Source organism: Scylla paramamosain, chromosome 38 (assembly GCF_035594125.1).
Source record: "Scylla paramamosain isolate STU-SP2022 chromosome 38, ASM3559412v1, whole genome shotgun sequence".
Classification (NCBI taxonomy): Eukaryota; Metazoa; Arthropoda; class Malacostraca; order Decapoda; family Portunidae; genus Scylla; species Scylla paramamosain.
In genome coordinates, this window is record NC_087188.1 from 10458624 (window position 1) to 10483734 (window position 25111).

The following is a 25111-nucleotide window of genomic DNA, read 5'->3' on the forward strand; positions in this document are numbered from 1 at the left end:
CTAGTTAAAAACATGTGAAGACTAATATTTTAAGAAAATAGTGGAGAAAATTAATGAAGTGAGCCGAGATTGTGGATTTTTAGTACATTGTTAGTACACTAAATAACACTACATATTTTTTTTACTAGTTAATAAAGTGAAACCATTAATTAATTATGAAATATTATTGAATAGGTGAGACTGTAGAAATTAAATGAACCGAGACTTTCACTTTTGAGAACACCATAAGTATACTAAATAATACTATGTATTTTCCAATAGTTATAAACAATAAAATAATTAATTTAATAAGGAATTTAATTGAATAAATGATAATGTAGAGATGAGGTGAGCCGAGATTGGAGTATATGCCGAAGTGGGCGGTGTGTTGACTGGGCGAGTGAGGCGCAGGCAGGAGAGAGAGAGGGAGAGTGATCAGCTGTTATGTCTTCCTGCGTGGAGGAAATCTTCCTGTTCCAGAAGAAACTCAACAAGTATGCCACACTCAACGAGGCGGACAAGGTGAGAGGAAACACACTAATTAGACCAACTTACCTGGAATTCTTGATATAATTTCTTTCCGCAGTTCTTCAGAATTTTCCCCAAAATTAGTCCTCTTCTTCCGGTGACTTGCGGTGAAATTAATGAGATTATTTGCGCCTCCTTTACCTGCGTGGTGGTTAGGACAGGTGAGGGGGCGGGCACACCTGCGGCTCACCTGGCTCAGGGGTAACCACCTGGCCAGATGGTTTAGTCACCTCAGTCTGGTCACCTGCTCACCTCTCCTTGCTTCTTAACCGCTCTCACGTGGCCTGGTCACCTCACTTACGCACCACTTAACACATGGTCTACTTAGGTCACTTACTTGTCACTTTTCTATCCCACTTACATGGCCTAGTGAGGTTGCATTCTGTCACATGGTCTAGTTAGGCTTATTATCACTAATAATACCTCATTTAAAATACGGTCTAGTCAGGTTGCTCACTTGTCACTTATTCTACCACACCTAATATGGTTTGGCCTGGTTACACCCTAGCACACTTAACACATGGTCCCCTGCCTCACCTAGCACATGGTCTGGTCATCTTACTTATTGCTTAAACAATCATACTTAACTCATGGGCTGGTCATTTCACGTGTCCTGCCATACTCACATGGTTCCCTACTGCATATGGTCTGGTCAGATAAATTACTTACATTATTACACTTAACACATGGTCAGGTCATCTTACTTATTACTTAATCAGTCATACTTAACACATGGACTTTCATATATCCTGCTTTACTTAATGCATGGTTCCCTACTTGGTCTAGTCAGGTTAATTAGGTTGATTGCTCATCCTATCACACTTAATAATTGGTCAAGTCATTTTCTACTTCTTTCCCTCCTAACTGTCAGAATCCTAGAGAAAAACAGAAAAACTACCAAATTGCCTTGTTAATTCCATATGCAAAGAAAAGGCAGGGAGAAATTCTTGCACAGCTCAAACTTTGACCTCTAAAATCTGGTATATTTAAAGTTACTATACCACACTAAAGTTACTATACCACACCTTCACTCCTAGTGGTTTGTTATCATGAGGATTTGCTATCATTTTGTTGAGGTATTTACATGTTTTTTTTTTTTTTTTTTTTTTGCAGAATTGAGTCATGCTTTTCCTTTTGTTTGTTCCTTTTAACTGCTCTGCCGTTTAATTGTTTTTGTTATTTTGTTTCGATACCATTTTGTGCAATTTAATTTTTACTCCTACTGTCTTTTTAACTATTTTTATTATGATACTATTTCATACAACTGTATTTTTGCTCTTAGTTGTCATTTTTATTATTTTTTTTACAGGATTGAGTCTAGCTTATTGTGTCCCATTTTATAAAACTTAATTGCTGCATTTCTTCTTGTAATTCATGTATACTATGTACACTCAGAGAGCAAAAAAAGTCTGTTTTGAAGATCAACCTGAGAACCGATGTGTAGCTGTGAGAGTGGTCATGCCAAGAGATCATGTTGTCCTTTTGCTTACTGTCTGCTTCCCTGTGGTGTTGAGACTGGGAGTAGCAATGCGGGTCTTGCTTCCACGACTGCAGGGACCACAATGAGGGTGAAGGTGTAGCTCAACCCATGGCATCACATCCCTTCCCCTTCCTCCTCTTGTGGTCAGCAACACGTGGTGCTGTTCTGATTGGCTGTCTCTCCTTCCATAGGTTTTAATATTCACTTTGTTCACCTTCCTTTCTCCTCTTCACTATTCTGCCTATCCTAAATTCTCCTTGGCCTGTTTCCATTAACATATCATAAAGATTCCATTCTTGGATTAACCCTGAGCACAGTTTCTTGCTAGTCTGGTTAACTGTGTACAATTTGAATAGGAGAGTGACATGGAAGTGGGAAGATTTTGGGGGTAACTGGTGCAAAAGGTGTTTCAAAATAAAACCAGGATACGTCAACTTCTGTGAAACTGAGGATGTGGCCTATCTCAACAAAATTTTATAAATGTGACATGACATGCTGGTTTTGAAGCCTCATCCTAGAGGGTTCATGATGGGTGTGTGTGTGCGTGTGTTGCCCATGATAGTTTGGCTGGGCCGTCATCCAGAAAGCCCCCAGCCCCGTCACAGGATTGGCAGAGGTGATAGTGTACATAGATCAGATCTGGTAACACATTACTGTGATCTGTTACCCCATTTAGGTAACTGAATAAGGGACATAACAAGGATAACCTGAACAAAATTCTCAGGATCAGTAATCAAGATAGGACAAGAAGATTAAGAGGAGATATGATAGAGGTCTTTAAATGCTATAGGGGATATAACAAGGATGACATAAGCAAAATCTTCAGGATCAGCAATCAGGATAAGATAAGAAATAATGGGTTCAAGCTTGATAAAGGTAGAAATAATGCGTTCAAGCTTGAAAAAGGTAGATTTAAAAAAAAGACAGGAAGGAATTTGTTCCCAGATGGAGTGGTTGATGAATGGAATAGACTCATTAATCAGGTTGTTTGTGCAGAGTCATTAGGGAGTTTTAAAGGAAAATTAGATAAATTTATGGATGAGGATGATAAATGGAAATAGGTAGGTATGTTTCATACAGAGACTGCCACGTGTAGGCCTGATGGCTTTCTGCAGTTTCCCTTATTTTTTTATGCATTTCCACACATGCTTTTAATATGTATTGTGTGATGCAGGTGCTGTATTCTCTATATTACCTTCTCGTGTATTATTCTCATCTATTATTGTGTATTACTCAGTCTCACCTGTGTTGTGTCTTGCAGGTGCTGTACTACCTTCACAAGCTGAACCACCTCAATGTCACCGTCAGTCACTTGGAGGAGACTGGTGTGGGGAAAACTGTCAATGCTCTGCGCCACCAGGGGGGGAAGGTTGGGGAGAAGGCGCGGGGCCTCGTCAACAAATGGAAGGCAATGGTGACTGCAGAGGAGGAGGAGGAGGAAGAGGAGGAGGCGGGGGACAATGAGGAGGAGTTGCAGTCAAGAGCTGAGGTGCCTGTACCATCTAAAGTAAGTAATGCTGAATTAAGTGTCAGAGGAAGGTAGAATGCATTAATGAAAGGTGCTGGTACTGTCATGATAACCAGCAAAATATCAGACAGTTACTTCCACTGTGTTTAGTATTTCCCTGCAATCTTCAGTGCTTGAGTTCTTAGTGCCAGAGGAAGATAATTAGACACACAGGTACAGTCATAGTAACCTGCCATATTTTATTCCATTGTGTTCAGTGTTTGCAGTGTTACATATCCTAATCTGCTAAGGCTTTTCTATCAGGGTTTGCTAGACTTGGTAGGTAAGAGGACTCAAGATTCAGGAAAAAAATATTGTGCAGTTAGTTACTCTTTCTGAGCTTCATAAGACTGACTGAAAACCAAACACATATTAGGAAGTGAGTGCCATTTGTTAGTCACTCCTTCCTTGTGTAGTGTATTACAGACCAACAAGCTAGATACTTTTCTCTCAAGGGTCTGTGAATGTGTGAATGTGAATGTGAGTGACCCTCTCTTGATATGCAAAGGCTTCACAGTCCCAGTGCAGTTCAATTACAACCAGAATAATGTTTTTTTTTTTTTTTTGCCAGGGTGAACCAGAACCGCTAGATTATCATGAGGAGGAGGAGGAAGAAGAGGATGAGGAGGAAAACTGCCTGCAGATTGAGGAAAACAACAACCCCGTGACAGATGAATATGATGAGCAGGGCAGCGAGGAGGAGGAGCCACAGCCTGCCTCATCAGTGCCTCACCCTGCCTACAACTACTCACGTGGGGGGAGCTCAGGGTCGGATGGCGAAGACACAGGTGACTACAACCCAGTGACATCCAGAAGGGACTACCAGGCACACATGGAGATGTCTGTGGCTGAGTACCATCCCTCAGCCATGTCCCAGAGCCCCAGGGATGCCCCCAGCCCTGAGTGGGGTGGCGACTCCCCAGGGGCAGCTAGGGACTGGAAGAACGGGACCAGTAGGAGCCCGGGGAAGAAGAGCAGCAGGGAGGAGAAGGAGCGGGAGAAGGAGAAGCATCGGAGTAAGGGGAAGGGAAAGCACCGGGAGAGGGACAGCAGTCATGAGAGTGAGAGAAAGAAGGACAAGCACAGAGACAAGCACAGGGACAAGGAGGAGAGGAAAGAGGAGGCTGAGGATGAGAGGAGGAGCAAGTCCCACAGAGACAAGCACAGGGACCGAGAGAAGCACCACGGCCGGTCAAGGGAGAGCAAACACCGCAGTGAGGATGCCAGTGAAGCCAGTGTTGTGAATGGCTTTAACACTCCCGACCACAAGGAGAGGGGCAGTAAGAGGGAGTCCAGGGAGAGTGAGAGGAGTGTGGAAGAGAGGCCAAAGGAGAGGGTGGAGGAGGGGCATTACCAAAGTGGTGAAAGTACAAGCAGGGAGAGTGCACACCAGAACAGGCTGCCAGACAGGACCAAACCAGAAAAAGAGAGACACAGGGAGAGTACTAGTAAAAAGGAGAAGCAGAAAAGAGAACACAGAGAAAAAGATGAGAGTCCAGACAGGCAAAAGAAGGAGAGGAAAAGTAAGCATCATGCAGTGGAAGACGATGGTTGTTCTAACGGTGTAAATAAAGACAGCAGTAGTGGTGGTGGTGGTAGTAGTAGTAATAGAGGGGGGGAAAGGACCGCAAAGGAAAGTAAAGGGAAGCATAAAGACAATAAGCATAAGCATAAAGAAAGCAGCAAGAAGGACAAACACAAGAGAGACTCGTTCAGCAAGCAGGAGGTGGAGGAGCAGGAGAGTTCGGGAGAGAGGAGCAAGAAGGAGAAGAAGAGCAAAAAGCAGACCTCCTCGGATGCTGGTTTCGGTGCTGTACTGATGGGTGAGTCTGTTAATGTGATCTACACTCTTTATTTCTTCCTTGTAGCTTGTCTAGTCTACACAAAGTTGTTATCTACCTCTTCTCTTCCCTTCTTTGAGTTTACATGTAGATAGACTGATGGGTGAGTCTGTTTACTTGATGTACATTCAACCATTTCTCCTTTGCAGCCTGTCTAGTCTATACAAAGCTGTCTTACATCCTTTATTTCTTTGTAGGCTGTCTGGTCTATACAGAGCTGTCCTCTGTCTCTTTTCCCTTCTCTATTTGTCTGTAAACTGATGTACACTGTTTCTTTGTTCTTCTCCAGCTTATGTAGTGTATACAAAGCTATCTTCTACCTCTTCCCTTCCCTATCTGTTTGTAAACTCATATGTAGGTACCCTTCATTTGTTCCTTAACAGCCTATCAAGTCAATGCAAACCTGCCTTCTACAAACTCTCAAATCTCTTATTTTCTTTTCACGTTTAAATTCAGATCCAGTATTCTTGATGTTATTATATGCAAGTTACTGCTCACCTCACTCTCTTCCCTCTCATTGTACTTCAGTATTTAACCTTGCTAAGCTCAGTGGCTGAAGAAAGAAACCAACACTCCACTTGAAACACCTTCCTCTTTGCAAGGGATGAATATCTAACCTCTGTGACAAAAAAAATGAAAACTGCGATTGTTTGCAGGTCTGGACTCGCAGGTGAAGAAGAAGAAGAAAAAGAGAAAGAAGGATGTAGAGAAGGAGAGGGAGAGTGGGTCTGAAGATGAGCAGCCCTCCACCAGCTCAGGGTACAAGAGGAGTCTGACAAGTAGTGACAGCTTGCCTGACTCAAAGAAGGTAAGGCAGAACTTTGTGGCTTGTAAATAGTCTTGGTTTGCTTGCCTTCTTCCATGTCTTGTGTTGAGTCTGAGTTTATTCGTGTTTTATTCAAACTTCATCTTTTATCTGAATTTTGTGCCTTGCTTGTAAGTCGTTTTGATTTACTTACCTGCTTTGTGTACTAAATAGTCTGATTTTGTTTTTGTTCTATGTAAATTTTTTGTCTCAGTGATGCTGGTAATTTACTTGATTTACGTACCTAATTCCATATACTGAACAGAGCCTGATTTTATCCATATTTTATCTAAATTTCATGTTTTATCTAGATTTCATGCCTCAATAGTGCACATAAGCAGTTTTGATGTACTTAGCTCCATATACTGTAGAGGACCTGTTTTCATCCCATGTATATAAATGCCTTGCCTCAATAATGTACCTAGATAGAACATTTCATTGATTGAAACAGAAGGTATCTAGTGTTGTGTTGGCAATAGATGACACATTTCAAGGGAGTGCCATTTGTCACTCACTAGGTAGAACATTTCATTTATAGAAACAGAAGGTATCTAGTGTTGTGTTGGTGGTGGATGACACATTTCAAGGAAGTACTGTTTCTTACTCATTCCTTCTGAGCCTTGCAATGTGCTGAAGACAAGCAAGGTTGATGATCCTTCACTGTAAGTTTCATGCACTGTCAAACACTAACTATGAGTGAGACAATAACCTTCTTTTGATATAGAGAGGCTTCTTTATCCCATTGTTTGGGCAGTTCAATTATCACTAGAATTATTAATTTTTCCCAGGGCAAACAGGAGCCACAAGATGATCAAGAGGAGGAGGAGGTGGAGAAAGAGGATGAATGGAAGGAGGAGGAGAAAAATTGCACATGGATATAAGAAAACAACAACAAAATAACAACCTTTTTCTTTGCAGCACTAAGAAAATAACAACACCATGGCAGATGAAAATAACAACCCCTTTCTTTGCAGCCAAAACTGTTGTCCACATCAGCAGACAAGCTGCCCAAACTGCCCGCCCTGGTGGTGCCAGACGAGAAGCCACTGCTGCCAGAGATCACACCCAACTACAAGCCCCTTCCAAGGCTGCCTGTGAAGGATGAGCCACCAGAGTCCTGCCTGGCCAAGATGACAGAGGAGGAGGCGCTAAACTTTGTGTTCCAGTCCAAGTCCAATAGGTAACATTTCATCAGCCAGGCCAGAAGTAAAACAAATTGGATGCTAGGATTTGTTTTTAGAAGTTTTAAAAGTTGTATAATAATATTATAGTTATATTTGGCACTGGTCACTTCTCATCTAGATTATGCTGTGCAGTTCTGGACCCCATATTGCAGGAAGGATATAGGTCTATTAGAATCATTACAGAGGATGTATAAAAGGATACAGGGGTTGAGGGGTATTCCTTATAAAACGAAACTAAAGCTTTTAAATTTACATTCCTTAGAAAGATGTAGGTTGAGAGGACCTGAATAAAGTGAGTGCTATAACGATATAACAAGGGTGACTAGCAAAATCCTCAGCATCACTAAGCAGGATGGGGCAAGAAATGATGGGTTCAAGCTTGATAAAGTTAGTCTTAAAGAAGAGATAGGAAGGTATTAGTTCTCAGAGAGGTAGGTGAAAACAATAGACTCAGTTATTAGGCTGTTAGTGCTGAGTCATTAGGAAGCTTTTAAAAGAAGATTAGATGTATTTGTGGATAAGGTTGACAGGTGGAAACAGGTAGCTGTGTTTCATCTTTCTGCAGTTTCCCTTATGTTCTCATGTAATATAGGCAGTTGAGGACATGTGATCAAGGAACTTTCACTGACTGATGCTCTCACTCACGGATCAATCAATGCTTTCTAGTCATGTATTAAAGCCAACTCTTTTAACGTGTGATTGGTTACAGACGCAGCAAGGTTTACTCTGGGAAGGTGTGTGGACTCTCGTATGTTCCGTCGCTGTATGAAACCTGCATCAGAGTCCTGCAGGAAAATATTGATGGTAAGGCAGCAGTGGTGTTGTGTATAAATGATCACTTTAATATTCAAGCAGTTTCTCAGGCTAATGAATATGATGATGACTCCTGTTCTTCATTTGTTGTGGTGGTGGTGGTGGTTGTGGTGCAGCTTGTCAGGCCCATTTATTGTGGTGATGTGGTGTGTGATACAAATGACAAATGCATAGGTCATGTATTATTATGAGCTTTAAACTGAGTCAGAGATTTAAAAAAAGGAGATAGGAAGTAACTGATTCACAGAGTGGTGGATGAGTGGAATATGAATGGAACTCAGTAATCAGGTTGTTAGTGCTGAGTCATTAGGGAGCTTTGAAAGATTAGACAAATGTATGGATGTGGACAATAAAATGGTATGTTTTATATAGGGACTGCCACATGTAAGCCCTCATGTTTTTACTGTTACTGTAAGACACAAACATTTCAAGACAATCCTACTCTGTACCATTCCCCGCAGCCCTTGAGTACACTGGAGGGATTCCCTTTGAGATCCTGCGTCCTGTGCTGGAGCGAGCGTCACCCAAGCAACTGTTGAACCTGGAGGACTTCAACCACTACCTGCTGGAGGACTCTGACGTGTTGTGGAAGGTGCATTGCAAGAGGGACTTCAAGAAAATGGTGAGTATTGGATGTAGGTGTTTGGTGATGGGTGTTGCTTTGCTTACCCTATTCTGGAAGAGCTATGGGTAATGGTTAAATAGATTCTTTTAAAGTATTACTAGATTCACGAAGACACGCTTGTAAACCCTGGTAGCTTCCACTGAAAACTTTCACTAGAATTATGAAAACACCCTTGCCTTTGCCAATAACTCCCAGTAGAATTTGCTAAACTATCACTAGAATTATGAAAGTGCCCTTGAAAACAGTAGTAATCTCTGGTATAATCTATTAAACTATCATGAAAATGCCCTTGAAAACTAATAACTTCCAGTAGAGCCTTTTAAGATAGTCACAATGAGGCACTAAAACTCAAGAACCCTTAGTAGTGATCTGTTATGGACTGATCTCTTCCTTGATACAGAAACCTGATGAAATGGAGTCGTGGAGAGAGATGTGGATCCGGTGTTCTGAGGAGCGGGACAGGAAGCTGAAGAGCCTCACCCACAACCTCACCGAGAAGTTCCTCACCAAAGCCGAACCAAAGCGGACCACTAAGATAGCCTACGTGGACACGGCTGCCAAGGTTCCCAGGAACGTGGCCAGGGCGCAGGTGAGTCACTTGGTTACATAGATACACAGGCTGCAAAGTAATAGTAGAAGAAAAGGACAAGAAGTTAGTGGTGTATATATTTTTCCTAGATGTCACTTGTGTATGTAAATAAAGGGTAATCATATGTAGACAAGACCCCAAAGGTTACTAATCTGGATAGGACAAGAAGTGACTGGTTCAAGCATGAGAGTTCATTTACTAGCTCTTGTGTAATCTTGCAGGCAAAGTACGGAACGGCGGTGGCCTCAGCATTAGCAGCCAAGCCGGGCAAGGTTAATGAGGTGGCGGCACGCAAGACAGCCATGCAGAACGTTCAGAAAGCAGAAAGAGCTGCCAACCCACGGCCAGTAGCTGGTAAGCAGGACAGAACACTCCACTTCATTTGTTTATACCAGAGTGTCATTGTGAAGAGAGTGTGTGGCAAGAGGGATGAGTAATGAGTGACTTGGCGGATGAACAGACTGAATGAACTCGAGTAACTTAAATGATTAAGGGATTAGTAATGTGATTAATGAATAGAGTAACTTATGAATGAATGAACAGAATGAACTTAAATAACAGAAATTAATAAAGTAGTAGCAATATGGTTAATGAATAGAGTAACTTGATGAATGAATAACTAGATGGATAAGTAATGAGTGACTTGAATAAACAGAATGAACTGAGTAGGTAACATAAATGAATAAAGTAAAAGTGAGATGAGTAGTGAGTGAATAGAATGAGCAACTAGATGGAGAGATAATGAATAACTGGATGAATAAATGAATGAAGGTGAGGTGTTTCAATCATGTGTCAATTTTTTTATTTTATTTACCTGTTTATTTATTTATTTATTTATTTATTTATTTATTTTTAGCCAAGAAGAAGAAGGTTGCCCCATTGATGGCCAAGACCAAGCAGTTCTTCAAGAAAGCTTTCCGCCGCTGAGAGTGTGTTAGTTTCCTTTCATGGTATTCTGAATCATTAGCTCAATCGTCACACTCATCAGGTATGACTGACGCCCTTCCTCATCTCTCACTCCTGATCCTTCATCCCTCATCCCTGATATTCTCTACTTTTGGCTTTCTCTGGTTCCCTTTCTATCACTTACTGTTGTCTTTACCCTTCACTCAAAATTTTAGTTCACGTTTTGTTTTTCTGTCAAAGGCAAGGGTCTCGATCATTTTCATTTTGTAATTGGTTATACTTTTGGTGTGTGTGTGTGTGTGTGTGTGTGTGTGTGTGTGTGTGTGTGTGTGTGTGTGTGTGTGTGTGTGTGTGTGTGCATGCACTTACCTCATTACATTTACATGTCAACATTAGTTTTGAGTTTCTTGCTATCCAATTTCACGCTTTTCAAATATAACATTGATTCCTAATTTTTTGCTTCAGTCAAGATAATGATAATGCATATTACAGTTCCCATCCACTTTTGTTCACCAGAACTTGTTCATCTCATGATATTTTGCAGCAAAACTTGAATCGTCATCTTCTGCTGCTAAGATATGCCTTGAAATTTTTAGTTTCAGATGTCTTTCACACCTCATAAGCCACACAAGCCACACATCATCATGTCTTCAGGGTTTGGAGAGGGTTGCCAGCTTGCCTTCTGTACATAATGCCACATCCATCTCTTCATTGGTTGGTAAGCCGTGTTTTCTGGTGCGGGACATGAGTGCCGGCTGTTTGTGGGCCGCGGCTGTGCTCACCAGTGAATATTTATAAGCTTTATTACTGCTGTCTGTCAGGACAGATAACATTATTTGTATACCTTTGTTACCGTCACCTGTGTTCGTGATCCGTTTGTTGCAGAGACTCGGCGTGACAGTCACGCTGATCCGGTGCTTACGTTTTGCACACTTGTGTTTCTGTCGTGTCTTTGGGAATTTAATTTCTCAGGAGCACAGCTTACCTTGAATTTCCTTTCCAAGAAGTTAAGTTTGTGTGCATTTTGTTTGCAGAAGTGGATGGTAATAATGTTTAGCACAGCAGGAAGGTTTCTGTTGTGTTGTGTTGTGTTTTGTGTTTGTCACAGTTTAAAAGGGAGCCAGGCAGTCCAGTAGGAAGTACAACAATCACTTGCACTCTCTGGGCACCTGTTGTCCCTCCCCTGTAGTCAGGCAGACTGCCAGCACTGCCTGGCCCACTGACCAGCTCCTGGCGGTGAGGGTGTCAGCGGCAGGTGTTGGCTGCTGCCTTCCTGTGCCAGTACACAGTGTGCCAAGGTGGATGGCTACACGTTGCTCACCTCGGCATGCTGTCAAGTCAACCAGTGTACAAATGGAACAGATGACAGCAGACAGCACCTGTGCAGTGGTGGTGTGCATTGGTGTGTGGCCCTGGCAGCCTGTCAGCTTGTGTACTCACCGCAGTGCCTGATGCCTGGTGCCTGGTACCCGGTGCCTGGTGCCTTGCAGGGCGCTCCTCACAGGCCCTCCTCCACACTGCCCATTTTTTATTTTACTTTTCTATAAGGAATTTTGTTTTTTTCATTTATTTGATATTGTGTCTTATTTGGTCTAAACAGCTCACTCTCTCCTGCCTATTTATGTAACACTGTTATTTTTACTTAAACATAATTTCCTTGTAATATGCTCTCTCTCTCTCTCTCTCTCTCTCTCTCTCTCTCTCTCTCTCTCTCTCTCTCTCTCTCTCTCTCTCTCTCTCTCTCTCTCTCTCTCTCTCTCTCTCTCTCTCTCTCTCTCTCTCTCTCTCTCTCTCTCTCTCTCTCTCTCTCTCTCTCTCTCTCTCTCTCTCTCTCTCTCTCTCTCTCTCTCTCTCTCTCTCTCTCTCTCTCTCTCTCTCTCTCTCTCTCAGCATGTCAAGGGGTCTGTGGTTGGAGTGTATGGTGTGCTGGTGTGGGGCAAGGAGGGGGTGGAGTGAGCTGCTGCTGTTATTGTTGTGGAAAGAATACTCTCCATAAATGGACTCTCTTCCTTTGCACTAAAACTCTGGTGTCTTATTTTGTCTGGAAATATATAAACAATTGATCTTTTGAATTGATTTAACGGGACACCTTCAGAATTGGAACATTATTTCTGTTATACTTAATTTTTTATTGCAAGACAGGCAAATTTGTTTTATCTTTTGAGGGACGATGTGGGGAACTGAGAAGCCAAAGTGCTTATTTATTATAGAGGCTAAAGAAGGGAAGCAGGCCATTGTAAGCTGGGATAAAGTTTTGGAGGTTGTGTGTGTGTGTGTGTGTGTGTGTGTGTGTGTGTGTGTGTGTGTGTGTGTGTGTAAATAGGAGTTTTTAATAAAGGGTAATACATAAAAAGCCATTTAATTGAAGAACTGAAAACTCCAATTTAAAACATTTGTTCTTATTTTGATTCCCTTTTACTTGTGTATATTAATAAAATGTCTGTAAGGAATTATATATATTTTTTTTTGCTGAAGACCTTAATTAATGTAGCAGCAGTAGCAGCAGCAGCAGTGGACAGTGTTGAGGAAGGAGCAGACAGTAGGAGTGAGCAGAAACAGAGCAGGGAATGAACACTGCCTGTTCCTCAGCCTAATGAAAGGTGCAGGGGACTTTCAACTTGTTTATATGTATTTAATTCTTCTTGGGTCCTTATAGTGAGCCAAAAGTAAGATGTTGTATATTACCTGAAGTGTGGAATATTGGGTGAAGATAATTTAATAAATTCCTTTTTTATAAAGACCTGGGGACATCTCTCTTCATCCTTTCAAAGATCTAAGTTAATGGGTACATAAGTACAAAATTAATATCAACATGAGATCAACAGAAAAAAGGGATTTAAAATAAACAAAGAAACTTGATTTATGTATTTTCTTAGCTGATAATCTGCCATTATTGTATTGTTATCTTGTACTGCCAAGCTATATAAATGCAAAAAAAGTATGGAATATTTTGTTGTATAACAGAAATGGCCTTGGTGTGCCATTTCCCTCCCTACAGCCTTTATCTCAAGGAGCAGTTATTGCATGTTTGTCACACACTAGAAGTGACACAGTAGTTGGTTGAGGCGTCACATCACAGCACACCACACCACAACACCCAAATGCAACACCAGATCTCCTTACAGAGCCTTCCAGGATGGCACTGACAGTACACACTGGCACTGATGTTTTTCCTTCCTCTCCCTAGCCTTGGTGCCAGTGAGGGAAGCATCAGTGTACAGTCAGCAGCAGTAACAAAACATGGTCTTTGCTTCAAGCTCTCTGGGGTGAAGGAGTGATGGCTGTGCTCTCAGGAATGCTGCAAGGACACAACTATAGTCTTTTTCCATCACACAGCTAATGTTAATGATGATGCTTCTGCTGACTGCTGACTTCAGTGTGTTCATGTGGTACCGTTACTGGGTGTTCTTGGCCAGCAGGATAACAGTATGGTGAATACCTAACAAAGAGCAGCATGCATGACTAAAACAAAGTGGTGTTCTTGGATGATGGGATTCATTTGATAACACAGGCAGGTACTTTTCATATGATAATCTGAGTAACTTGTACATGCCGGCGTCACACCGGCCGGACAGTGATTGTGCTGTGATGCTTGTTCTGTCAACTGGCTGGTGAAGAATACAAGCACTTTTTGGCCACTCAACATTCATGGGGATGGCGATGATGTTGAATGTATAAAAAGACATTTTGCATTTTCACTACCACACACTGTCACTTAACAACACACGGTACTAACATAATAGTGATAGTATGCATAACATGGGTCACTAGTACACAGAACTAGCTAATAGTCAAATTTCTAAGTGTTGTTTGATGTGTGAAAAATATACTAAGGATGTCTGTTGTGGGTACTGGTTGCCACAGACTCAGCTGTGTGTGTGTATGTATGTTGGTGCATCAACTATTGGACCATATTCTAAAAATGCTTTGTTCTCTCGTCAGGACAATTTTCAAAGGCCACGGGATGATTAGTTGGATTCTCATGGGTGTTTTCCTACTAATGGTGTAGAATCCTTGTTGAACTAACACTATAATCATATGAACACTTTTGAAAACCCCAATAACTTCCACTGCAGCCTGTTGAAGGGAGTCAAGGCAAAACCCAGAAGCATTTATGAATGTGGTCCACTGCTTGCTCTGTTCTTTATCAATCAAAAGCTGTAGAGTGTGAAGCATTACCCAGTTGTGGCTGTCCAGCAGAAACAACAGGAGCCAGGAAGGTGATATGGCCACATTGGTATTGCCTTGTGTCTTATATTTGTTAATATCTGAATTTCTCTCACATATCACAACCTTTCTTGCCTTGCCACTCCAGTCTCCAGTGCCTGGTGACTAGTGGTGTGCAGCTGTTGTCCTCTCTGGCTCCCTGTCAGGCCTGCTACTGCTGAGAGCTGGTACTGGAGGGTACGTGGGAAGGGTGAAGGGTGCAGGGTGGGTGCCACTGTATCCATCCCAACATTACTCTCACACTACTGGGAGAGAGTGAGTGAGGGCGGCACTGCACGGTGGGTGCCAGCATGCCTGCCCAACACAGTCGTGGGACTTTGGTCCAATAGAATACTCAAAGAAGTGAGACTTGACAAACGGAACAGGCTGTATAATACACGACGTGTGGCACGAGGTAATACTTTTCCCGTTGCAACGAGGAGTTTACAAGGTATTTTCAACAATGGAAGACCTTCCTTGGCGCGCAGGATGCCAGAAGGATGTGACGTCCAACCGCTGTACAAAACGACCCTGAATTTAGTGAATGAAATGGCACACGGCGGACAGAAGAAGGAAGATCCGACAATAACAAAGCATTAGTGTGGGAATACTGAGAGGAGATGCACCTGAGTATCACCAAGGTGGCATGGATGCAATGCTCAGGAACTCTTGGACTCTTGAACACTTGGAGAAGAGTTTGATTCTCGCGCCTCCTCGCCGGTGAGGGGCGGGAGGTTGCCTGCTGTGACATCATCTCACTTGGCATGAGTGGTGGAGTGTGGCCGGCCAGGCAGCGGGGCAGTGTGTGCAGACACCAGGCTGCTGCACCACCAATGTAACACTACAGGAGAACAATCCTTTTTGTGCTAACTTATCAAAACATGAATTATTCTACAAGAGTCAATACAGCGTTTTGCTTCATTTAGAACTATTAACAAGAGACAACCAAAGAAAAGGAGGAATTTTTAACCCAATATGGGTTTTTGAATCAAATATGCCGTGTCTTGACCTCAGTGAGTCAGACTCCCGGCAAGGCAAGGAATGTGTGTGTGTGTGAGTGTGTGTTTGTATATGTGTGTTTGTGTGTGTGTGTGTGTGTGTGTGTGTGTGTGTGTGTGTGTGCTGGTGGCCAAGTGTATTGGTTTGCATTGACAGGTGTGGCCAGGTGTAGGTGTAGGCTGCAGGTGGCAGGACAGTTTGTGGCTGAGTGTGGCCTACTCACTGAGGGACATGACCACTGGCTTACTTAGGCTTCAGTGACAAATGTGAACTGAGTTGTAGCAAGAAAGACACTGAAGTCATTTTTTTTTGTGAGGCAGTCTGTCTGTACTTAAGTCAGAATTTGTTTAGCGCAGTGTTTAGCGCAGTGTACTAGTATTGTAACATGATGGACATTTCTCACCCAGCCCATGGTCAGCAGCACACAGCAACACCAGAGCATCAACACCTAAGGTTGAGAGGTTCACAACACCACAGTTTGGAGATGTGCACCCAAATACTGCACTTGTTCCTTCTCAGCTTCCACTGCAAGTCTTCGGTTATTATCTAGCACCTGATGTCATTGGGATGTGTTCTCTCTGGCCTCAAATGCTGTGCAGTAAACCCTTGATATAGCAGTGGTGGACATCAGGAATACTTTAGCCCAAACAGGCCTGGCATTTAACAAACTCCTGATCACAACAGAAGGCAGGAATTGGCCTTCAGAGACTCCTAAAGAACCACTGCATGAAGCAAATATACAGTGGAAGCTTGGTAAAGGTTTGAGTGACTTGCTTGAATTCTCATGTAGTGACCAGAGTTTGCTTGGAGATCTCAATATTATAGCATTAGATAAAGTGGAATTTCAAATAGAGCAAACTGACTGGCCTTGCCAAGAAATAGTTATATGGAGGGTTTACTGCATGCTGACTGTCTAACACATCAATGCTGTAGTGGTGAGGCTGAGAGAACACAGCGCACTGCAGCAGACACAGCGCTGCGTCTGTGTCTGCTGTAGGTAAGTAAACACTGATTGTGGTCGCTATTCACACTTAATAATACTATAATGCATTCACTCTAGTATGAGGAACACCTCCCTACTTCACCAACAAGTGTATGTATGGATGTATGGATGTACTAATAGTGGTTCCTAGTCACTGTGGTCATGGAATACAACACAAAACACTTGGCAGCTATTAAGGTTATGAGACTCCCTGACATAGGAGAGGACAGATGGGTCTCTCTCCCTCTCTCTCTCCCTACTGACCCATCCAGGGGCTAGTCAACTGTTACTATCCAATCACATTACATCAGTTTATCAAAGAAAGCTCCACATAGAGTAGGCATCAATCATCAGCCCATCAATCCATCCCTCCTTGTATTCTACTAGTGTCTGTCTCCCCTGCCAGGTACATCAGCTCAGTGCCTGGCACCTGGTTTGTACATGGCACCCTTTAGATTTTGGTGGTGGTGCTGGCCTCCTTCGGGGGCGATTCCACCTCCACGTGAAGGACCTCCTCGGCCCCCCCTGCCTTGCCGTTGTTCAGGGAAGAGTCCTGCTGGGGGAGAGGACAAGTAAGCCAATGCAGTCCTGTATATGACATGATAAGGAATGTACAGTCCTGCAAGAGATAAACTAAGGGAATAGGGTGCTCAAGGAGATAAACTAAGGGAATCAAGCCCTGTAGAAGATGATGAATAAGGGAATAGAGTCCTGTAGGAGATAAGCTAAGGAAATAGAGTCCTGCAGGAGGTAAATTAAGGGAATAGAGTCCTGTAGGAGGTAAAAATTAAGAGAATAGAGTCCTACAGGAGATAAAAACTAAGGGAATAGAGTCCTGCAGGAGGTACACTAGGAGAATAAAGTTTTGCAGATGTAAAGGAATAGAGTCCTGCAGGATTTCACTCTAAAGAAAAAGAAGCAAGAAAAACATATGTAAAGAGAGAGAGAGAGAGAGAGAGGGGGGTAGTAGAGTGACCAATATAAGTAATACAGTAAGTACACAGGTTTGTCTATGTTCTATATAAGTATTTCTAGTTTAGTAGTAAAGTACTGTGGTAGGTCATCTTATTATATCACACCTGAAACCCTACTTCATGCACTGTTATGAGAGAGAGAGAGAGAGAGAGAGAGAGAGAGAGAGAGAGAGAGAGAGAGAGAGAGAGACTGACTGTAATGATTATTTTCATATTGTCTTTTTTTCCATTTATTTGTATTCCAGTTCTATTTTCTTCCTTCTTATTCATTTATATTTATATTTCAATGTTTATTTAACTATTTTACTGGTTAACTTCTTACATAATTACTTTATTTATTTGTTTATTTATTTATTTACCTATTTATCAGTTTATTTTTGGCGCGCTTGTACATGTTAACATTTTGGCGCCGAAATGACAGCCCGCTAAAGTCAAATTTGGCGCCAAGGTAGTGACAGCCTGAACTGCTAAAGTGGGATGTGACTCAGTGTTCTTGCATAATTCTTGAAAAAAAACACCAATATAACACTGATTTACTGCTAGTTAAGCCCCTAACTAGTGCCATTAAGCATCAGGGCAGTATCTGAAGCAATATTTACCATCTGGTGTTGCGTGAATGACGAAAATTTGAGTTGCTAAATAGTGGAGAGAATTTTTTTTACACTCGCAGAAAAAAAAGGAAAAGAAATATAAAGATGTTTTATTTAACAGTATGGTGTATTTTGTATTATCTGACTGTATGAGTGTATGTAGATTTGAATAATGTTGTTTATATTGAGTGATATATTGTCTTGAAAATAAAAGGAGAACGTTAAGAAAATAAAGAAAAAAAAATCATAGTGAAAATTCAAGGAAATTAAAAGAAAGAAAAAAAGAAGAATTGTAATATTAGTGGTATGAAGAAAGCAAGCAAAGAAAAGGAAAGAAAAGAAAGATGGAAAAGGAAAAAAGACGAAAAAATAGTATTGGCAGTAGTATGAATAAAAAAAGAATTATAGAAAAAGACAATAGAATCATTTTGAGTGAAAGAAAAAGAAGAAATAAATCAAGAACAATTCATTATTAGTGTCTGCGGAAGAAAACCTATTATTATTGGAGATTAATGAAAATAGTGAAGAAAAATGGTTAATGATGATGATGATGGAGACAGTGAAATATACTGATAGTGATATAGTGAATAGTGCAATGAATCATACCACCACCACCACCACCACCACTACCACCACCACCACCACCATTACTACTACCACCATCACCAACACCGCTTCCGGGAATGGTATTGTACCCTGTTGTTTTTCTTTCTCTTTAATATTTCTTTTTTTCCTTCATTTATTATTATTATTATTATTATTATTATTATTATTATTTTGTGCCAGAAATTTTGTAACTGTGTGTGTGTGTGTGTGTGTGTGTGTGTGCGTGCGTGTGAGAGAGAGAGAGAGAGAGAGAAACACGCCCACGTCACACACACACACACACGATGTTAGTTTCTCACCCCGCCTTTGAGAAGCAAAACCGGCGGGTCATGCATCAGGGCGTCAGGGTCCACGTCATGCTGGCCAGTTACCAGTGGGGCTAAGTCAGCAGCCTTCTCCACGTCAGCATAGTGAGCCTCAGCACTGGCCTCAGCATCCATGGCCTTCAGCTCGTTCTGACTCCAGTGCTCCACGATGGCGGCCGTGTAGCAGTCGCCCAGCATGTTGTTGGTTGTGCGGAATCGGTCCCTGCCACGAGAGATTGGTTTGGTTAGGTTAAGTTAGATGGGGTTAGGTGATGAGGAGGGAGAGGATCAGTAGCGGGTGGATTAAAGAATGGATAAGTTTTGTTAGGTGACTAGGCGGGGCAGAGTCAGGCACGGGTGTGTTGTAGCTCATCGTAATACCCCTTTTTTTTATTGGTATTATTACTGTTGTCAAATTAGCATACGCTCATTATATCCATATAGGAACGTATGCTCAACACACACACACACACACACACACACTTACACCAGCCAGTCGATAGCGAAGAGCAGGGAGACGTCCTCAGCGGGAAGGTTGACGGAGGTGAGAACAATCAGGATGAGCACGAGGGCGGCGCTTGGCACGCTGGCGCTGGCCACGCTGGCGGCGGTGGCGGTCACTCTGCGGGGAGGAGAGGAGGGGTGGGGGCGTGTTTGAGGGGGGAGGGAATGTTTTGGGTTGGTAAATAGGGATGTATAAGCAAAAAAGAACAATTAACATTTAAGTGACTCTACGTATGGCTCTTTCTATCGCATACTCAGCTACACGCACACAGACATACAGACACACGTACATGATGGTGGCGTACTCCCCGATGCCCAGGGGCAACTCGTTCATCTGGGCAATGAAGATGGTGCCCACGGAGACGAAGAGCGCCGTGCCGTCCATGTTGACCGTGGCACCGATGGGCAGCACGAAGCGGGAGATGCGTGGGTCCACGCCGCACTTGTCGTTCATGCAGCGAAAGGTGATAGGCAGCGTGGCCGCCCTGTGGAAGGAGGGCGGGTTAGGGCGCGGGCCACGCCGGCAGGGTGCTGTAGTAATGGAAGAGAATAGAGAGCGAGGGAGGATCGAGACTCAGCCGTGTGACAGACAACCACCACCACCCCGCGGCACAGCTCGCCTCGCCTCCCCCCGCGGGCGCGATCGACCCCCCGTGATAACCGAGCAGCGCGGCCAGCGCCGCCATTTACATCAGGAGGAGTAGTTAGGCCACATAGTAATGTATAGTTATAGTTACTCACCCCACACACAGGCCGGGGCCCGGCTAAACCTCTGAAACAAACAAATAACGGATAGTACACTAGTTTTCTGTGCATGTATGACAGTGACTGAGTGAGGCGGAACAATAGCGTTACATGGGAGCTGGTGGGTGAGGGGGCCGGTAGTAGGCAAGACTGCAGCACAAGATTGACCACTTACCCATCGGGAGACACTCAACTGCTCTACTCCTCACTCAGCCCCCGCAGCCTCCACTCACTCGCTCCTGCAAATGTGGCTAGAGTGCTAGGTTAGCTTTGCACTCTGCAAGGTAGGATAAAAACACGTTAACATCACATGGCAAACCTAACACGGCTATTTGACTCACAGCTTCCTGACTCTCTGAGCTACTCAATGGCCAAATTTACCGGAGGTTTTCAATGTTGATTACTCGTCTAACTAGTCATTCATCTCCCTCCCACCCGCTCTCTCTCTCTCTCTCTCTCTCTCTCTCTCTCTCTCTCTCTCTCTCTCTCTCTCTCTCTCTCTCTCTCTCTCTCTCTCTCTCTCTCTCGTTCCAGCTCGGCACTATATGACCCCGATGCTGCGGCGAATTAAATAATTTAATAAATCGAGGGTGAATAATTGCTCTAAGTGAAGAGATCTGCCGGTTTAGAGGCGGAAACACACACACACACACACACACACACACACACACACACACACACACACACACACACACACACACACACACACACACACACACACACACACACACACACACACACACACACACACACACGAAGCCCGTGTTTTAATTAAGTCAGGCAGGTCAAAACAGATCAAATTAATTAATAAGAATACCTGAACACATGATAATTTTGTAAACTTTTAAAAATGTCGCCGCGGCTTTGACTGATAATAATAATAATAATAATAATAATAATAATAATAATAATAATAATAATAATAATGACAATTATATTACGTCCGGTAAATTTGATGGGAGGGGAGGGGATGTGCTTACAAGTGTGTGCGTGTGTGTGTGTGTATGTGTGTGTGCGTGGTGTAAGGTGTAGTGCCCCCAGCCTCAACATGCCTACCACAACCCCACTACAATAAATGTGTGTTTGAAGTGTATTGGCATTGCTGTGTGCTGTCACCCCTCCAGCCTCGCCAGGTCTACCAAGCCCCACTACTCTGCTAGATGTGTGAGTGTGTGCGTGTGTGTGTGTTGGATGGTGAGAGCCTCTACGCACCAAACCACGTACGAGGATGAGCCTTAGCACATATGGTTGGATGGTTTACCCCCAACAAATGACGCAACACAACTAGCAACACGCGAGTGAACGATTGAGTAAGTGACTGACGCTAAACACAACACGCGTGGACACAGCGGAGGCGCAACGACAAACTCAACAAAATATAAAAAGTAAACATGAACGGCTACTTGGAAACGCATCCTCGCTGTTACGGAGTGAATCAAACGTGACAGAACAAGATTGCAACGTGACCCTGACAAGTTCGAGACACTGTGGAGTGCTGAAGAATGAGTTTATTTACCGTCCTCGCATTATGTGCTAAGTCATGCTCGCGGGTTTCGTGTATAGAGTAGTAATAGTCGGTGGCGAGGGTGAAGCACAGAGAGCATTGTTGGGTTGGGTTGTGTTCGTCGGGTCTCCTTCGGTGTTCGCATCCCGCCGGCTGAAAGAAAACGATGGTGCGCCGGTTACTAGAAGAGCTGTGGTTGTAGGCAGCAGTAGTTGCTCTCTCTCTCCTAGCATCCTTCTCCTCCTGCGGGGCGTCTCCTCCAAGGGACAACCGGAGGACAAGAGTAATCCTCCTTCTCCACCCCTTCCCCTTCTGATGGACCTAGTAGTAGTAGTAAACTTAAAGTAAACTAACACTTGGCTAAACAGGATAGGAAATTTAGGCTTGCTTCACCCTTAAGTGTTGTTACATAGGTAATTCTAATGGAGATTACGTTAACAGCGTGGTGTTCTCTATATCAGACAAGTATAGATGTAGAGTAATGGCATCAGATCACTAAGGCAACTTCAATCAGGGGTTTCCCAAATGTGAAAGGTTTCACTGATAGCCACTAAAACACACAAGGCCAGACCAACAATACTGTACAGGCTAGGAATATACAAGGACAGGTGATACAGGTGTATACAGGCAGGCAGGAGATGGTGTTTAGGCGCCAGGCACAGGCCGCTACCCACAATCCTTCCTGACTCACGCACGCATGCAGATTGTCTCAAAAGAAAAATAAAATAAAATAAAATAAAATAAATAAATAAATAAATAAACAAATAAACAAACAAATAAATAAAACCACGTTGACATAATCTTTAGGAACGAAAGAATTTTGGGTTGAAGTATAATATCAAACATTCTTCCTTTATTTATGTCTCGTTATTAAGATTTAAGGCAAACTGATCTAGAAATGATGTGGCCTTGGTATGGTGACCCAGTAGCGTGAGTGCGTGGCCAGGCGTGGCAAGTGGCGTGCAGCCCCTCCTGAGACCGGCAGGAAGGGGGAGGCAGGGGAGAGTAAAGAGACATATCCAAATAATTCAATATGGCTGTGTGCAAATGATGGAAACACAGCTGAGAGAGAGAGAGAGAGAGAGAGAGAGGAGAGAGAGAGAGAGAGAGGAGAGAGAGAGAGAGAGAGAGAGAGAGAGAGAGAGAGAGAGAGAGAGAGAGCATTACACAACCGTCTACAAGCTATAACAGAAAGAAAAGTTGATAAAGAGATAGGAAAAAAACAGCTCTATAAAACACTACAACTACAGTGTGTGGTGCTCTACAAAAGGCACAATATTATCATGATCATCGTTCACGTGCTGTTGTTGTTGTAGTTGTAGTGGGTAGTTGTAGTATTAACAGTAGTACATGTGTTCTTGCATTCACTCACTCAAGTTATATACAATGCTCTCAAAGGGGCGAGATAGGAGGTGTGGCCTCTGTAATCAAGATAACACACACCACACACACACACACACACACACACACACACACACACACACACACACACACACACACACACACACACACACACACACACACACACACACACACTTGATAAGACCAGACATGCAACACACCATCAGCCAGTCTTGTCTCACAATACAAATGGAAAACTGACAGTGACAGACATATATTTCCTTGCTTTGTTTTTCCCCGCAGCCGCCTGTAAAGAGCCCTAGATGTACCCCCCTATCACGTGACCTAGCGGTATAGTTAAGGATTCACACGCTAATCTCACCCTTATATTCCCCCTCAATAGAGACGATACTATTTTGGATTTTAAAGTTCAACTCCACTTGACCTTTCAAATATCTGGGCCTTTAATTTACTGGCTAGGATCTTTTTGGACTGTAGGATATGTTATAACGTCCTTCAAAATGGCGTCTGTACATTTAATCATATAAACGACGTGTCTTTACTGGCAAGGATGGTAATAGGATCTTAAGGACCCCAGGATATGTATAAGTATCCTTCGAAATTTGTATTATCCTACCAAGGACGTGGGATTTTAAGTAAGTCAAGAATATTTAACTCATAACATCCCTCGGGTTTCTAATCTGAGTGGTTTCGAGAAGTGTTCCAAGTTCTCTAGCAATAATAGGGTGCCTGGGTTTCTAGTTAAGTGTTCTAATTGTCTAAAGGAAGCGGGAGGGTTCTCTAATCAAATGCCAAAGTGTGGTCTAATTAATAAGCTCCGTGGTGGTGGTGGTGGTGGTGGTGGTGGTGGTGGTGGTGGTGGTGGGGTGCAGGAAGAGGAGGAAGCAGAAGAATGAAGGAGGAATGAGACACGGAGGAGGTGGAGGAGGAGAGGAAGGGGGAAGAGGATGGGGGGAGAGGAAGAATAGTACAAGAGGCGGAGGATGAGAATGAAGATGAAGAAGGAGGATGGTGAACAAGGCTGATGTAGGAAGAGGAGGAGGAGGAGGAGGAGGAGGAGGAGGAGGAGGAGGAGGAGGAGGAGGAGGAGGAAGACTAAGAAATGACACACGAGGAAGGGAAAAAAGAAGAGGAAGAAGAAGAGTGAGGGAAGTGTTTTACGAGGAGGAAGACTAGCTAGGGTGAGGAGTGAAAGAGAGTGCTAGGGTGAGCGGGGGGGGAGACCTAACAGTCCCTAAGAGTCAGCGGTAGAGTCAGGAGAGAGTCAGCAGTGGCGACAGCAGCAGCAGCAGCAGCAGCAGCAGCGGCAGCAGGAACGTTGATGACAGCTGGTTGTAATCTGTCTTGCCGCGACCTAATCTATACACTAATAATAATAACAACAATAATAATAATAATAATAATAATAATAATAATAATAATAATAATAATAATAATGAATAAACAGAAAACGGAGAACTGACGGCGGCTGCAGAGCGAAGGTTGACTAATGAAGAAATGATTATATTCTATACTTACTACGTATACTACACTCGTATGTATGTATATATGTATAGAGGCTGAGAAGAGAAGGAAAAAAAGATGAATTTAATTTCAAACACTGTGCAACCCAAGGAGAGGAAACTAAACTAATGGGAGAGTGCATAGAGGTGGAGAGAGAGAGAGAGAGAGAGAGAGAGAGAGAGAGAGAGAGAGAGAGAGAGAGAGAGAGAGAGAGAGAGAGAGAGTCGGCATTTTCAAACGTTCAGCGTCTCATCTCAACAATTTTTTAATCATTCAGCAGTGGAGGTTGTATCATTAATCAGTATTATTAATGGGAGAGGGAAGCAATCAGGAGAACTCGACAGTCCGATGAGAAAATGAAGCGTTTCAAAATACGAACCAGAGAGAGAGAGAGAGAGAGAGAGAGAGAGAGAGAGAGAGAGAGAGAGAGTTAATTGCAGTGTCGCAGCGTGAAGGGAATTACAGCGCAAAACAGCACAGGCAGGAATGCAGTGCAGGCAAGGCGTGTGACTGGCCATGCAGCAGCAGCAGCAATAGCAGCAGAAACAGCAGCAGCGGCGGCGGTCGCGGCTGCT

General features: G+C 43.2%; 3 protein-coding genes across 11 annotated transcripts in view; 2 read left to right on the forward strand and 1 right to left on the reverse strand.

Annotated features, from left to right (window-relative positions):
- Window positions 1-361: 361 nt before the first annotated feature.
- Window positions 362-12708, forward strand: LOC135091735 (transcription elongation factor B polypeptide 3-like). Of its 3 annotated transcripts, none has more exons than XR_010262614.1 (11): window positions 362-501; window positions 3249-3494; window positions 4066-5317; window positions 5992-6143; window positions 7115-7320; window positions 8034-8128; window positions 8599-8759; window positions 9163-9351; window positions 9573-9705; window positions 10208-10339; window positions 10854-12708. XR_010262614.1 is itself a non-coding variant. In XM_063989651.1 (11 exons), exons 1-10 carry the CDS (start codon window positions 424-426, stop codon window positions 10276-10278), a joined length of 2583 nt encoding a protein of 860 aa, XP_063845721.1. In that variant the 5' UTR covers window positions 362-423; the 3' UTR covers window positions 10279-10284; window positions 10854-12708. The 3 variants fall into 3 exon arrangements, 2 of the variants coding, with proteins under 2 accessions (XP_063845721.1, XP_063845720.1); XM_063989651.1 differs by having other exon boundaries at window positions 10208-10284; XM_063989650.1 differs by having other exon boundaries at window positions 10208-12708.
- Window positions 12709-13107: 399 nt separating this feature from the next.
- The window catches only part of LOC135091736 (excitatory amino acid transporter-like), a 49875-nt gene continuing 37871 nt past the window's right edge, over window positions 13108-25111 (reverse strand). For 4 of the 7 annotated variants that reach the window (XM_063989656.1, XM_063989655.1, XM_063989652.1 and 1 more), the window contains exons 9-12: window positions 19714-19908; window positions 19407-19541; window positions 18914-19142; window positions 13108-17000 (exon numbers count right to left, since the gene is read on the reverse strand). In XM_063989656.1, coding sequence (XP_063845726.1) covers window positions 16896-17000; window positions 18914-19142; window positions 19407-19541; window positions 19714-19908 — 664 coding nt within the window. In that variant the 3' untranslated portion in view covers window positions 13108-16895. The remainder of the gene's footprint in view (window positions 17001-18913; window positions 19143-19406; window positions 19542-19713; window positions 19909-25111) is intronic. The other 3 variants (XM_063989659.1, XM_063989658.1, XM_063989657.1) reach the window with 3 other exon arrangements.
- LOC135091737 (kynurenine aminotransferase-like) overlaps window positions 18466-25111 on the forward strand; it is a 60278-nt gene continuing 53632 nt past the window's right edge. The window contains exon 1 of the mRNA XM_063989666.1: window positions 18466-18694. The gene's annotated coding sequence lies outside the window, so the exon portion shown is untranslated. The remainder of the gene's footprint in view (window positions 18695-25111) is intronic.

Bases quoted from the DNA above. Each gene is read 5' to 3' on its own strand.
- LOC135091735 (XM_063989650.1), top strand. From the start codon at position 424: ATGTCTTCCTGCGTGGAGGAAATCTTCCTGTTCCAGAAGAAACTCAAC. The intron at 5,318-5,991 runs GTGAGTCTGTTA...GATTGTTTGCAG, and splicing joins TTTCGGTGCTGTACTGATGG to GTCTGGACTCGCAGGTGAAG. The intron at 8,760-9,162 runs GTGAGTATTGGA...TCCTTGATACAG, and splicing joins AGAGGGACTTCAAGAAAATG to AAACCTGATGAAATGGAGTC.